Genomic DNA, 16,197 nt, shown 5'->3' on the forward strand with positions numbered 1-16,197 from the left:
CCCAGCAGCTCTTGCTCCTTTTCCTCTTTCCCATCATTGCTCCCACTTGCTTGCTTGACAGGCGGAGATGCAGGGAGCGAGAAGACAGCAGCATCTCCCGCTCCTCCTTCTCTCCACCTCCGTTGCCTGGGCCAGAGCGAAAGGCAGGTGGGCAAGCCGGTTGCAATGGCAAAGAGGAGGAGAAACTCTGGGAGGGCTTCTTTCAATGGGTCCCTGCTGGGGTGTGGAACTTTGACAGGTGCCCAGCCATGCCCACCCTTGGCGCCAGCCCTGGGGACATTTGGAGAAGCAAAAAATAATACTAAATCTTGCCGTTTTAGAGCTGAATCGGTTTAGGAAGGACATTTTGCAATTTCTCTTCTGATGCACCGTGGCAGCCAACTGACATTAGGAAGTTCCCCCTTTTCCCCTGCCCGCCCACATACACTTATGATCTTCTCCCCACCACCACTCCAACCCACCACCCTAGTTTTCTTTCGGGGCACTAGGGACGACAACTAGAAATAAAATGTTCCGTAACCTGGAGCTACACCCCGTTGAAAACGTCCTCAAGAGAGAGCTCTGTCCCTATGGTTGTGGCATGGGGGCCAAGACTGAAATTGCTGCTGGTGCTAATCTCACCACAGGCCACAGCATAACTAAAACACGTAACGTTCAGTGACTCCGACGTAGGAATTTGGTAATATGCGACGTGAAGCCCAGCTCCATCCTGCCAAAAACCAACAGCATGTTCTCTGCCAGCTGTAAAGAAGGGGCACAGTTGACTAGACTTTCTGCTGACATCATGTCTGCAAACAATGGCTCATGCAAACCAATCGAGCATGAATGCACCAGCATGAATGTTTCACTCTCCCCAAAGCCTTTCATTGTTTCATGGTGACATTCCTTTTCCTCTCAGTGACCTTCCGGAGGTTTCCATGCTATTGAACCTGACGGAGCGTTTGTAAGAGTCAGCTGGTGAATTTGTTTGGGAGTTGTTTTTTTAAGTGCTGGGAGGGGAGGTCCTGTCCACCCCCTCCCCAAAAAATGTCAGTTCCTTGCACCGGATTAGAGGCTGCGTACAAAATTCCCCTGAGATTTGGAAGCTCTGTGCCGGACACCTTTTAGGAGATGGGTTTTTTGGAGGGGGAGAAGGCTGGGTCTGGAAGCTGCCAATAACGTTTCCCACAATGCCTCATAGCACCACTATATCAGCAACATCGTGGAAAATGTTTAAAGGTGGCTGGCCACCCAGTGCTGATCAGAGCGTTAGTGCTGTTGCCCACTAGCTCAGACACCTGCTGTTGTAACAGGACAGGTGGGACACCAGAAGAAACTTTGGGCAACACCTTAGAAGAGTTTCACCCTTAAAGGCAGGAGCAGGGATCGAATTGTCCCCCCCACCAGACAAAACCAGTGGGCTGGATGATGTCAAGGGGCGGAACCCTGCCCTGAAGCCCCTCCCCCTCCCGTGACACCATCCAGCCCGCCCAGCACTGGAACGCGGTCCTCGAAAGCTTCGCCAAAATGGAATTACAAAATCGGAATCAGGGAATACAAAATAGGAATCAGGCTAACAAATCCAAATACAGTCCCAGCTACAAATACAAGCATACATAGAATAACAAGTTCAGATCAAAACTAGCTGCAATGACAGTATCTAATAGTATCAGCCAATACTAAGATGAATTGCAATAAGATTTGACTATCTGGTTCCTAATAGAACATGCCCAGGCACAGAAGTTTGCCACCTTAAAAGTAAGTTCCTTAGCAGAATCTGAAAGAAGGGAGGAGTAAAACTTATCAGATCTGCCTGGGAATATTATTAAAATCGAGACAATATAATGGGAACAAACATCCTTATAATATAAACAGTATAATAAGACATGCTCAACTGTTTCAACCATGCTGGATTGACAGGGGCAAACACGTTGGGATATGTGGGTATCTCCCTCCAAAAGAGCTGAAGGTAAAGCATTAAAACGAGCCAGGGACTCTGCGATATTTAGGGGTTTCCAGAACATAAAGGTAATCTGCAGGAGCAAAGTTTTTATTGTGATTGCCAGCTGCAGGATAGCACTGAGACCTTGTCCTGTCTTCCTGTAAGACTACATCCCAGATCCATTGCTCTATAGAATCATAGGGTTGGAAGGGGCCTACAAGACCACGAGTCCAACCCCCTGCTCAGTGCAGGAAGCCTGATTCCCAGGAGGTCTCCCATCCAAGTACTAACCAGGGCTGACCCTGCTTTGCTTCCAAGATCAGTTGAGATTGGGCACATCCAGCCCTTTATTCAACCCTTTTTTCTTACTGTAACTGTGTCTGTTTTGCTGTTGCACAATTGTAAGAACCTATGGTTATATGCAATAAAATTAACTAACTGGATACTATGGCATCAAAGATGCCCTTTCCTTCCAGTGTTTGGTCAAAGAGCATTTGCTCATTGGCAATGGAGGAGGGGAAAAGATACACATGAACTGGAGGACACTGAAAGCTGTCACAAACTATGCTTGCACAGTGGCCCTTGTAGGTAGGTAGGTAGGTAGATAGAGAGATATAATGGAACAATGGAGAACTCTGAATGCATCATTTCCACTTTGGAAACAAGGCCAAGTCATTCAGAAGTCCCCAATTCTGGGCAGAAATTAAAAATTATGGATTAAAAATTTCAGATACATCCCTAATCTCAGTATGTATATATTTTATTTCTTTACAAGATTTATATACCGCTGCACATCTAAACAGATTCCGGAGCATTGAACAATAAACCATGAAAAGAATAAAATACTGCATTAAAAGCTTAAAAAAAATCAATAGCTTTCCATTCACCCCTGCTCTTTTGGCATGGGGGCTGCCCTAGAATTTTAGACAGCAGCCATTCTGCCAATTTCGGCATGCTTGTCATTTCGGCCCTCCCCTCTGAAAGCATCTTGATGCTTGACAAGGGATCCTCTTAAAAAAGAGGGAGGCAAAGAGATATTGGGGCAGGGGTGCGGGGAGAACTGGTGATGCGGCAACCTGAAACAGGAAAAAGGGGTGAAGCGACTTGTCCAAGGCCAGTGAAAGACTCAGAAACACTTCTGGCACAAGGAAGACGGCCAAGGTTTCTGGTACGCAGCCCCTTAAATGTGTGGCTCAGCTCCTGAGTTCATTCAGGCCTCTCAGGAGCATTCATCTTCCTTTGATTTAGATACTAGCATGCTTGCCCTATTGAGGAGCCTCAAGGCTAGTAAAAATGGGTTGAAAGGAATCAGATGAGCACATTTCCAACTGTTACCTGGTTGGGCATATGCAAGGTTGTGAATGCTGCTGGCTTGCATTGACAGCCCCCGCCACACCTCCTTCCCAGTAACCTTACGCAGGTCACTGTCTGGGCAGAGCGGGAGGGACTCCACCCAGATCTGCATTTGGAACATGATCTGCCCAGCTCCTGTTGACAGAAACCTGTCACACAGCAGAGCCTGCCTGGGGCTGTACTGATGCGTGCTGAGCATGGGGTTTCATCTGTTTGAAGGTTCGTATGCATGGCTCCCTGCAAATAGAAAACTAGCACCTCAGGGCAAAGGGTATGCTAGATTTGTTGGCAACGACATGCTAGCTTTTCACATCCAAGGATTTTGGGCCACAGGGAGCAGTCAACCGTGGAATCCTTCATATGTCGTCTGAGCGGAGCAAAAGACTTGGTAGGCTCCATCGGAGAGTTTGGCAGACCTGGCATACAGACACTGTGGATCTCCTAATAAGGGACAGAAACCTGGATTTCTTGGAATGGCCACCAAGTGTCCTTAGAAGCCCTCCGTTCCTCAGCTCGCCTCGGTGCCCAACCAAAACTTGTTCTCGCCCTGACCCTACCTTCCCCCCACCCCCAGAGGGTGGGGGAACGGATCTTCTGACATTACACTGAACTCAAAATCTAGCACAACTGTGCAGGGTGAGATCCCGCAGAGCTGAGAAGAGGGATGGGAGCTCAACTCAACTGTACTAAGCCCAGCGGAGGCTCCGATGTCCATGGGGCGGTGAATCCGCTCCTGGTTTCAGCAATAACCAGTCAGAGCTCTAAAGGAGCTATCCAAGGGTTCCTTTAGAGTTCTGACTGGTATTGACTGAAACCCGGAGCGGATTTACCGCCCCACTGACCTTGGAACCACCTTGGAACCTCTGTTGCTCAGAATAAAGCAACCTATGTAGCCATGTAGGCTTCAAAATGAGTTGGAATCTTTTGTGTTCTCCCCTTTCCGAGGGACGCCCACCACAATCTGGCTCTCGCCCTATATATAACCTGCTGTTTCCTAGGCTTCTGATCAAAAGTAAGATGTTCCTCCATCCATATGGCCTCTTGTAATTGGGCCAGATCTTCCTAATAGGCTCACAGCAGGTGGAACATATCTTATGCAGACAGACAGACAGAGCATGATGTAGTTAGTTAGTTAGTTGGCTGCCTTATTTATTACATTTATATCCCGCCTTTCTTCCTCCTTAAGGAACCCAAGGCAGCGTACATATCTTCCTCCTCTCCATTTTATCCTCACAACAACAACCCTGTGAGGTAGGCTGGGCTGAGAGTCTGTGACTGGCCCAAAGTCACCCAGTGAGCTGCCATGGCCGAGTGGGGACTAGAACCCGGGTCTCCCGACTCCTAGTCCAACACTCTGGCCGCTACACCACACCGGCTCGCTCTTTCTGCCTTCTCCTGGACTGGTTTACGCCTTTGAAAAGCCTTGGTGGGTTTGCTTCAGCTCCCTCATCAAACCCCAGACTGTATATATCAGCCTTCCACAACCCGCTCCCCACACCCCCCAGTGTGGGAGCTGTTGGCCAACAGATCCGGTAGGCACCAAATTGTGGAGTGCTGTTATATATAGTACTAGCGATCGCAATTCTCTAAGTGTTTCTGTAGCCAAAGCGGCAAAAACCGCACAGGAGGTAGATATAGTGACAGATCTGGGGAAACTCAAATGTTTGCAAAAGTACCACGGACCCACACACAAAACTTTAGGGGAAAAAACCCTCATCGGGGACCCCTCCCTCCAAAAACAGCCCAATGAGAATGGAGCCTGCTCAGTGACAGGGCTGGCATTAAAGGTGGGCAAGGTCGGGCACCTGCCCGAGGGCCCAGACCCCAGCAGGGGCCCACTGGGAAGAGCCCCCGGGAGTTGCCCCCCCCTCTTCACCATGGAAGAGGAGGAGAAGCAAGAGCCACTGGCAACCATGGCAGTGAGACTGTAAATACACTGGGGGGGGTACGGAGGGTCTCTTGCCCAAGAGCCTGGAAAGGGAGGACGAAATGGACTGTTCTCAGTGTGGCTCCACACGGCACGTTGCAACACTCTTTCGTCGCTGCAAGTCCCGCTTGCTCTTGAAATATTTGTATTTCCTCTGTATTCATCTTGCAAGTGACTTGCAACATACAGTGCTGAAACCCGGCCCTGCAATGAAAAGCACGGGCCTAGCCCAAAAGCACCCTATTGGCGGCCCCCACCGTCACCCCACAGCTTCAGGGCATTATGGCTAAGGAGACCCAGCACACTGGCACTCAGCCATCATGCTCACTTCATTTCCTTAGGCCGTGGCTGGGAAACCTCAGGCCCAGGGGACAAATCCATCGGCCCAGGGGAAAAATCTGTCCTTCTGGGGGGCAAATCTTGCCCACTGGGATTACTCAGACAGCCATGCCTCTTTCCCCTGGCCTCACCCCTTTTCCCCCAACCACCAGTTTGTACATTTCCCGGCTTTTGTGCAGCTCTTCCCCTGCTCTCAAAGGCTCAAATGCTTCTCCTAAAGCTTAGTTACTGGCACAGAATCATAGAATAGTAGGGTTGGAAGGGGCCTACAAGACCATGAACTCCACCCCCCTGCTCAATGCAGGAATCCAAGTCAGAGCATCCCTGACAGGTGGCTGTCCAGCCTCACCTTGAATGACTCCAGTGTGGGAGAGCCCACTACCTCCCTAGGCAATATGATTTTAAGCATGATTTCAAGGTGGCACTTTAATCTTTTTATTCTTTTACTGTTTTCTCTGTTGCGTTCACCGCTCCGAAATCTGTTTTAGATATGGAGCGGTATGCAAATATTGCAAAAACAAATAAATAGAGCTTCAGGCTAGAATATGCTGGCATTTTTTTTCTTCTGGCCCCACCCTTTTCGCTTTTGCTCCACCCGTTTTCCTTCAGCCCCACCCACCACTGGGATGCGGCCCCCAAGAGCTTCTCAGGATTGAGTTTGGCCCACGGGCTGAAAGAGTTCCCCTTCCCCTGCCTTCAGTTATCTTTAAGGCCGCCTCACCAGGTGTGACCACACTTGGAATGCTGTGTGCAGTTCCGGTCACCACACCTAAAAAAAGATACTGCAGAGCTGAAGAAAGTGCAGAAAAGGGCAACTAAAATGATCCAGGGACTGGACCAACTCCCCTATGAGGAAAGCTTACAACATCTGGGACTGTTCAGCTTAGAAAAGAGGCGAGTAAGAGGAGACATGATAGTGGTGTACAAAATTATGCAAGGTGTGGAGAAAGTGGAGAGGGAGACAGTTTTCTCCCTCTCTCCGAACACTAGAACCCAAAGGGGTCCTCCCACGAAGCTGACCGGTGGGAGATGCAGGACAGATCAAAGGAAGGACTTTGATCTGACACAGTGCAGAGTCAAACTATGGAATTCACTGCCACAGGATGCAGTGATGGCCACCCATTTGGATGGCTTTAAACGGGGGTTGGACAAATTCCTGGAGGAAAAGGCTATCAATGGCTCCTAAGCTTGAGGGATATGTGCTTTCTCCAGTACCAGAGGCGGTATGCCTATGTTCACCAGTTGCTGGGGAACATGGGCAGGAGGGTGCTGTTGCACTCTTGTCCTGCTTGTGGGTTCCCGGTTGGTTGGCCACTGTATGAACAGAATGCTGGACTAGATGGACCCTTGGTCTGACCCAGCATGGCTCTTCTTATGTTCTTGTGTTCTTCTAGTGTTGTTACGGGGGGTGGGGTCATGTACACTGTCATGTTCTTTGGAGGAAAGATGAAATATAAGTATAATGATTTTTTTTAAAGACTATTAGTTTATTTCATTCATTCATTCATTCATTTCTATACTACCCAATAGCCAAAGCTCTCTGGGCGGTTCACAAAAACTAAAACCAAAAAGCACACAGTAAAACAATATAAAATATTAAAGCATTAAAACCACAATGTAACAGGATAAAACCAGAATAAAACCTAGCAGCAATGCAGGGATTTAAAATACAGATTTAAAACAGCAAAGCTAAAAGTCTAGGAAGCTAAAATGCTAAAATGCCTGGGGAAATTAAAAGGTCCCCGGAAGGAATACAATGCAGGTGCCAGGCGAGCCTCACTAGGGAGCACATTCCACAGCTGGGGTGCCACAGCAGAAAAGGCCCTCCTCCTAGTAGCCGCCCGCCTCACTTCCTTTAGGGGCTCAGTTTGCAGCATGTGACACCGGTGCAGCGTTGCTGACTCTAAGGACCCGTGGAGCTGATTTTGGAATACAGCCACAGAGAAGGAGGTGGCCCCTGGCTCAGAACGCCCCTGCGGAGGCGGCTTGACAGCCTACCCTTGGCATCCGTCAGGGGAGCAGGGCTCCATCTGGGAGCATCTGGCGCTGCGTCGATATTGCCGACGCGAAGCAGGCATGCACCTGCTCAGACTCTTGGACAGCAGGCCCCTGGCAAGCCCCAGGTAAGAAGAGGGCACACGTTAAGTAAGTCTATCTTGAAAAAAAAATGATCGTGCATTTTTACCCAAAAATTGCATTTAAAGCGAACGTGTATCTGTGCTCCCTTAGCAGAGATCTGCAATTCTGGAATAATTTTATTTACTTTAATAAATAGCCTGGCAGCCTCCATGAATATCACCTTAACCTGCATGGGGAGAAATCACTCAACAAGTAACTAGATGACATAAGACAGTATTAAAACAGCTGCCGCGTTCCTTTAATCCAAGGGCAAACCTGTTAGACACGTAGCATTCCCTTTACACCAGAATTTCCCAAGCTGGTGCCCTCCAGTTGTTATTGGACTACAACTCCCAGCATTCCTGACCACTGGCCATAGTAGCTGGGGCTGATGGGATTTGGAGTCCAAAACCCCTGGAGGGCACCGGGCTGGTGAAGGCTGCTTTACACACTCATCCATGAGGCTGCAGATCTCTTTCCCATCTCTCTCTCTCTCTCTCTCACACACACACCTCTCTCTCACACACACGCACACTCCAAGGAACCTGGGCATAGGGAACAAGGCATAAGAACACAAGAAGAGCCCTGCCGGATTAGACCAATCCAGTTCCCAATGGCGGCCGAGCACCAACCTCCAAACCTCCCCACCCCTCCATGTAGAACATGAAGGAAACAGCCCTTCCCTGCTGTTGCTCTCCAACAACTAGCATTCAAAGGTATACTTTCCCTGACTATGGAGGTTCTATTTAGCTATATAACAGTCAGCTAACAGTGCAGTCCTATACATGTCAACTGTGACATATGTCCTGCTGAGTTCAATGGGATCTACTCCCAGGTAAATGGGCACAGGACTGCAGCCTAACAGTAGCTTATAATTTACTACGCTTTTGAAAAATAAAAACAAACAAGCATACATGTAGCTCTTATCCACTTAAAAAGATATATGTCCTCTTACGATATATATCAGAACGTACGGGATATAAAGACCAATATATGCAGTTGTTTTCCTAATGCATCAGATACTTTTACAACTGTGTGTGTTCCCTCATTGCTCTATAAATGAAACGTCTCATTTCTTTCCGTGGCAATGCTGCTTATTGATATTGTAAATACGGAAAGTGCAGGCCGCGTTTCAGCGTGAATGCTTGCAAAGTGGTTTGCATGAAAAAGTTAAAAGCAACCATAAAATATCATATCAAAACAGCAAAATAAAACACTTTAAAAACAACAGCTCACATCTAAAAGACAGCAAATGACGAAAACAGAAGCAGCCATCAGAACAAAAGGGCCACCTTCTCAAAACAGGCAAAATAGACAGGGGGTTACCTACCACCCACCCACCCCCGAGGCAACAGACTCTTGCATTCTGGCCTCATTGGGGAAGGAGTTTAATCATTCAGGGGCCACCGGAAAACAAACAAACACAACCACACAGGTAGCCCTGATTGATAATAGTCAAGCTTAATGGGGGAGCGGGGCAGGGGGCAAATCTTACTGCCAGGTAAGATTTGTAAAGGGGAAACTCTGCTTCCTAAATGATGCATTAAAAGATGTGAAATTGACTGGACCAGGTCCCAAGCAATTTCTGGTCCAGTCAATTTCACTCTTAAGTGAAATTTATTGAAAAGCTACAGGAGCAGATTCATGGACATGAGCAGATTCCCTGTACTGGGGGGGAGGGGTGCAGAGTGAGGAAATAACGTTCAATAACAGTTCTAGAAGTGTTGTCGATATTGGGAGAGGAGGCAGTCTGGACACTTTCCCATAGGCAACCAAAACAATCCCTCCAAAATGGATACACATCTATTACAACAGCACTGCTCATGTTTTGGGGAGCTGTTTTGGGCTTTTTTAGGATACAGTGGGAAAACATCTTATTGGGGCTGTTCACACAACACGCAAACCCATACTCAGTGGCTGAGTGTGACTTGTTTTGAACCGTGGGGTTGTTTGTTGAACCGTAGGTTAGTGTGTTGTCTGAACGCAGCTCGTTTTCTGCAGGGTGGGTTGTCGTGTTGTCTGAAAGCAGCCAGGGTGGCTTGTTAAACATGTAGTGTGGCTTGTTAACCACCCTGAACAACCCAACAACAAACCAGGGGTTCTCAAGGTGGCTTGTTGAGAAAAATAAACCACTCTGCATGATTAACAAGCCGCCCCGGCTACGTTCAGACAACACGATAACCTACAAACAAACAACCCATGGGTCGAAACAACCCATACTCCACCACTGAGTGTGGGTTAGTGTGTGGTGTACAGCGCCTGAGACTATTTAACATGTATCCATATTGCCAAACTGGTATTAAAAAAAGTCAACCCATTGAACTTAGCACTGTGAACAGAGCAGATATGGTCAATCAAGTGTTACAGGAAATGGATTGATATAGTGATCAAGTGGTATAGTATTATAGTAAATCCAGTTATTTTCAGGATATACTTTGACTGGTAACCTACAGAAGAGAGAGACACAAGAGGAATATCCTTCAGGCCCTGTGCACACCTGATCTCTCCCAATTTACTACCATCAGCAGAAATGTTCACTGCCATCAGGAGTTTTGGGGGAGGAGGCCATGGAGACAGTATGAGACCAGTTCTTTGCATTATCATTCATATTTATTATTCCCCAAGGCTCTGGAAGATCAAAGGACCATCACACTTCTAATATTTTAAATGCTTTTTTTTTTTTTTACAGCTAGGGGTTTTATGACCAGCATGATTGACAAAAGCAGAAGCAAAGGCCACTGTTGGCCAAATCATTAGCATCATAAAGCGACTGCAAGCCAGAACACTAGAAAAGAAGGTTCTATAAATAGTTCCCTAGGTACTGTATCAAAATACCCATTGTGTAAGCCCTTACAGCTGAAAATCCAAAGACACTGATCTGCTATCTGGTATTGGATTCATCCTAAGAAGGGATGGAGGCAGCTTTTTATATTTTGCTGAAACACTAGCTGGTTTGAATTCGGGCTGTGTCACCACATAAGAAGAAGAAAAAATAGGCCGCAATCCTCTGCGCACCTACTTAAGAGCAAGTTCCTTTGAACCTAGTCGGAGTGTGTTAACTGCGTTAGGGTGCAATCCTATGCGTGTCTAGACAGAAAAAGGCCCTATAACTCCCAGCATTCCCCAGCCAACATAGCTGCCTGGGGCATACTGGGAGTTGTAGGACCTTTTCTGTCTAAACATGCATAGGTTCAACACTGTTAATCGACTGACAGCTTGATCCCACGCCTGTTAATTCAGAAGTGGGTGAATTAAGATCTAGGCTGCAATCCTGACGCTGGCTGAGGGGACACGGAAGCACTGTACGCGCCACTCCACAAGCGGAGAAGAGATGTGCTGGCGGGATCGCGCTTGTATCCCTGGAGGAACCCCAATATGGCGGCAGGGAGCTCAGCCAGCGTGACTGTACTTCTGATGGCATTTTGCGGGCAAAGGAGCCAAAACAGGGCCTTGTCAAGGCAGGTCTTGGATCCACAGGATCCTCATTCCCCGGACATGCATCCCCAAAAGGCCCTCAACATAAGAGCCCTGCTGGATCAGACCAAGGGTCCAGCTCATCCAGCCTTCTGTTCACACAGTGGCCAACCAGCTGCCAACAAGAAACCCACAAGTAGGACGTGAGTGCAACAGCGCCCTCCTGCCCATGTTCCCCAGCAAGAGGTACACCCAGGCATACTGCCTCTGACACTAGAGGGAGCACATAGCCATCAGGCCTAGTAGCCACGGACAGCTGTCTCCTCCAGGAATTTGTCTACCCCCCCCTTTGAAAGCCATCCAAATTGGTGGCCATTTCTACGTCTTGTGGCAGCGAGTTCCACAGATTAACCCTGCGCCGTGTGAAGAAGTCCTTCTTTTTATCCATCCTGAATCTCCCCCCAATCAGCTTCATGGGAGGATCTCTTTGGGTTCTAGTATTTTGAGAGAGGGAGAAAAATGTCTCCTTGTTCACATTCTCAATAGAAAGCAATGGGAGGGGGAAAGAAAGGGAAAAAAACGGGAGGGAGAAAGGCACACTACACAGAGAGAGAGACAGACAGACAGACAGACAGACCTCCTGCTCTGGCCACAGAAAGCCAGCAGGGCTTTGGAAGAGCAGTTGTTCCGCACAGAATCTGTCCCCCCTACACACACGCCCACATCCTCTGCTCATCGGTTAAGCATATGAGTTCCAGTAGACTGAACCTGCATAAGTTGGCATTTCACAAAACACGGTGTTCCAAAGTGGGGTGGAAAGCATGTTTTTTGAGATGATAAAGGCAACATTCCAGTTGGCACGCCTTAGAAGAAGCGTTCCCTGCAGCGTGACCAAGAAAGGCAAACGCCTCTCCTAAGATTCCACCCGTTTCTGTGTCTTTGAACTAACAATAATATAGTTTTGGATTAATCAGGGGCAACGTTTTAGTCAATCAAGTGTTTTTAAACCGTTGCTCTGACTGATCAAAGCTGATTAGGGGGTGCAATTTCTGAGCCCAATTCAAAGTGTTGGTGTTGATCTTTAAGAGCCCTAAACACCTTGCAACCAGAATATCTAAACCTTGCAACCAGATTATATCTAAAGAATATATCTAAAGGAACGTCTCCTCCCATATACATTTCCCCAGACTCTCTGGACGTCTTCAGGGGACTTCCAATGTCAGTGGGTCGGTGAATCTGAGGTTTCAGTCGGAACTGGTGAGAATTCTAAGGGAGCTTGGATAGCTCCTTTAGAGTTCTCGCTGGTTCTGACTGAAACCCGGAGCGGATTCGCCAACGCACTGACATCGGAGCCAGCAGCCTCCACTGCTTCAGGTGTCGCTGCTGAAGGAAGTTAGGCAGGTGGCGACAAGAGAGCAAGCCTTCTCAGCAGTGACACCCCGTTTCTAGAAAGCCCTCGCCACGGAGGCCAGCATGACACCTACATTACTACCTTTTGAGGCACCAAGCAAACACCATTCTTTTCTCCCAGGCATTTTAGAAACTTAGTTTTTAAATTAAGGGTGAACCCAATGCATTTTTAGGCAGAAAAAAGTCCTACAACTCCCAGCATGCCCTAGGGAGCATGCCTGGCTGGGGCATGCTGGGAGTTGTAGGACTTTTTTCTCTGTCTAAACATGCATAGGATTGCACCCTTAATGGCTGCTTGCATATATTTTTATATTGATCTATTCCTGTGCTGTTTGTTGCTCTGTATTTGCTCTGCATTTTATTCTTTTAACTATTTGTATTGTATTCTTTTAGTGGTTTGTCTTCTACCCAGAGAACATTTCTTACTGGGCAGATTTAAAAAGAATAATAAATAATAAGGGGTTTTCTTTGTTTTTAATTTAATGCAGGGATGAGGACAGTGCTTCCAACTCCCAGCAGCACAGTCAGTGGTCACAGGTGATGGTAGATGTAGTCCAGCATCATCTTGAGGACCACAAATTGAGGACCACCCCTGACTGCCGACCCTTGAGGACCACAAATTGAGGACCACCCCTGACTGCTGACCCTTGAGGGCCACAAATTGAGGACCACCCCTGACTGCGGACCCTTGAGGGCCACAAATTGAGGACCACCCCTGACTGCGGACCCTTGAGGGCCACAAATTGAAGACCACCCGGATTGGGGACCCTTGAGGGCCACAAATTGAGGACCACCCCGGATTGGGGACCCTTGAGGGCCACAAATTGAGGACCACCCCGGATTGGGGACCCTTGAGGGCCACAAATTGAGGACCACCCCGGATTGAGGACCCTTGAGGGCCACAAATTGAGGACCACCCCGGATTGGGGACCCTTGAGGGCCACAAATTGAGGACCACCCCGGATTGGGGACCCTTGAGGGCCACAAATTGAGGACCACCCCGGATTGGGGACCCTTGAGGGCCACAAATTGAGGACCACCCCAGATTGGGGACCCTTGAGGGCCACAAATTGAGGACCACCCCACACAGGCCATCCTGCAGCCTCAGGATGAGAAACAGTCCATTAAAAACATGTACTAAGGCTCATCAGTTGCATCAACTGCAGGCCATGGTGATGTAACGAAACAGCAAGAAGTGCAAAGGAGGGGAAATACTCCAGAAGAACAGAGAATATGATGGAAAATAACACAAAACGTCAAAATACAGACAAGGAAGTAGATAATCATCAAATAAACACCATCAGTGCTTCCCCACGAAAAAGACTGTTATTCTCAGAACCCCTGTAACCACATTAAATTCTGTCTTTATACATTCCTTTGGTTTCGAAATACTATTCCCATTGCCTTTGTCATTTTGGGTATCAAAATCACTCCACAAAATGGTGATGTTATTTTGAGGAACTGATCCCAAAAGGGAGAAATAGATTCCGCCTTAAAAACAGGTGACAGTCATTTCTCCCTGGCCTACAAACAGAACCACACATGGAACCATAGAATAGTAGGGCTGGAAGGGGCCTACAAGGCCATCGAGTCCAACCCCTTGCTCAGTGCAGGAATCCGAGTCAGATGCAGGAATCCAAGTCAGAGGACTGACAACAAATAAGCGAACAGCAGATAAGCAGTCACACGTGTTAATGACAGGTGAGGGCAAATTACCCCTCACCTGTGAGTTGAGACACATTGACCCCACAGATATCGACCGCAAAATAGTAAACAACAGATCAGCAGTAATACATATTCATGCGGCTGGTGCAAAGCATCAATACCGCCAAAGCTCACATTACTACTGCGGTCTGTGATTTTGTGACTGGTTGTGAACTGCCCAGAGAACTACGGCGCGGCATGGCAATGAAATAAATCCTCATCCTGTTGAAGCCATCTCAAATGCTAAACCCTGACCCACCGGGAAGGGGTCTACTGAAAGCTTCCAATAAGATTCCAGAGCCTTTGGGGGTCAGTTTGGAGAGCCAGTGTGGTGTCACGGTTAGAGTGTGGGACTGAGACTAGACGAGGGTTCTAGTCCCCACTCAGCCAGGAAGCTCACTGGGTGACTTTGGGGCAGTTCCTGACTCTCAGCCCAACCTCCCTCACAGGGTTGTTGTGAGGATAAAATGGAGAGGAGGGGGGGGGGCATGTAACCAGCTCTGGGTTCCTTGCAAGAGGAAAAAAGGTGGGATGTAAATGTAACCATTAAAAAAAAAAAAATCTATCCGCCCTTCAGTCCTGGAGCCTGCATCCTGCCCTAGCCTTGGGGCTCAGGGCGAGTGGGCCATCACAAACGCTCAACCCTGACCCACTCCTAGGAGGGTCTAGTGAAAGCTGCCGGGAAGATTCCAGGGCCCCCGGAGGTCCATCCACCCGGGGGTCGCTGCTGGAGCCTGGAGCCTGCCGCGCTCGCCCTGAGCCCCTGCATGCGGCGAAGCGCCCCCGCGCCTGCACGCGCGCGGGACGCCCACTCACCTGCGCCGCTGTGCCCGACCAGGTCGGCTCCTTCGCCCCCCGCTTCCTCGGAAGGCGACGCGGGCATGGCTGTCGGGAGGGGCCCGGCGCTGGCGGCCGGCGCTGGCGGGGACGGAGGCGGCGGAGGCGACGCCGCCGCCGCCGTGGAGGCGATGCCCGGGGTCCCCGCGGGGCCGCCCCCTTGCAGCGGCGCCGTGGGCCCGGCGGCCCCCCCCGGGGGGGGCAGGGTGGGCCGGGGCCCCGTGCCGTTGGCTGCCTCCGCCGTCCAGGCGCTGAGCTCGTTGCCTTCCTCCCCCTCGCCTCCTTTGCGCCGCGGAGCTGGGGAGGGAGAAAGAGGCGGCGGCGGGCGAGAAGGCGGCGAGGGCGGCGGCGGCGCGGGCGACAGGGGGGACCCCGCTTCCCCCCGTCCTCCTGCGGCTCCTCCGCCGGGAGATGCTCCGCCGGAGCCCGCGGCGCCGGGCTCGCCTCGATCCGCCTCGGGGGCCGGCGCGCACCGGCAGACGCCGATCGCCGCTGCCAGCAGCAGCAGCAGCGGCAGCAGCGGGGGAAGCTGCCCGCGGCTCCGGAGCGCGACCCTCATGCCGCCGCCGCCGCCGCGCAGGGGTCCTCCCCGGCCATCGACCTATTCATTCATCCGGCCCCACGCGTCGCGGCCGCCGCGCCGAGCAGGCTTTTACGCGCGGGCTGCCGGCGCCGCCGCCGAACCGGCTTCCAGGAAGCGGCCGGGCCGGAGACACCATGGCATCTCTCCCCCCATCGACAGCCTCGTCTAAACCTCGTCTTCTCCTTTTCGCCTCTCTTTTCCTCCTTCTTTTTTCGCCCCCTTTTCCTCCTCCTTTCACCCCGTGCCTTCTTCCCCGCTGCCCCGATCGTCTTCTCCTCCTCCTCCTCCTCCTCCTCCTTCTCCCTCTCCTCTATCAGCGAGTGAAAAAAAAAGAAAAGTGGAGGGTGGAGGAAAAAAAGAAAAGAAGCGGGGGGGGGGGAGAACCAGACAGAGAAAGAAAGAAACTGGCACGCGCCGGAGCCACTGAGAAGCCGGGCGGGGCCACGTGACCAGGCCAAATTTGCTATTCTTTGTGCACCGTCCGACCAATCGGGAAGCGCCTTGGATGCCGACTCTCCGCCTCCCCCTCCCGCCCCCCCATCTCTATTCTCTAGCACGCTGCATAATAGTTGCTGCTGAAGCCGCCTGCAT

The 16,197-nt window shown here is 50.0% G+C and overlaps 1 protein-coding gene across 1 annotated transcript in view; it reads right to left on the minus strand.

The window, feature by feature from the left end:
- The window catches only part of MEGF9 (multiple EGF like domains 9), a 98,879-nt gene extending 82,941 nt beyond the window's left edge, over window positions 1-15,938 (minus strand). The window contains exon 1 of the mRNA XM_084821440.1: window positions 15,003-15,938. Coding sequence (XP_084677566.1) covers window positions 15,003-15,582 — 580 coding nt within the window. The 5' untranslated portion in view covers window positions 15,583-15,938. The remainder of the gene's footprint in view (window positions 1-15,002) is intronic.
- Between the last annotated feature and the right edge of the window lie 259 nt (window positions 15,939-16,197).

This window comes from Heloderma suspectum, chromosome 14 (genome assembly GCF_057233095.1).
Source record: "Heloderma suspectum isolate Gila_16-S chromosome 14, 16-S_ref, whole genome shotgun sequence".
Taxonomy (NCBI): Eukaryota; Metazoa; Chordata; class Lepidosauria; order Squamata; family Helodermatidae; genus Heloderma; species Heloderma suspectum.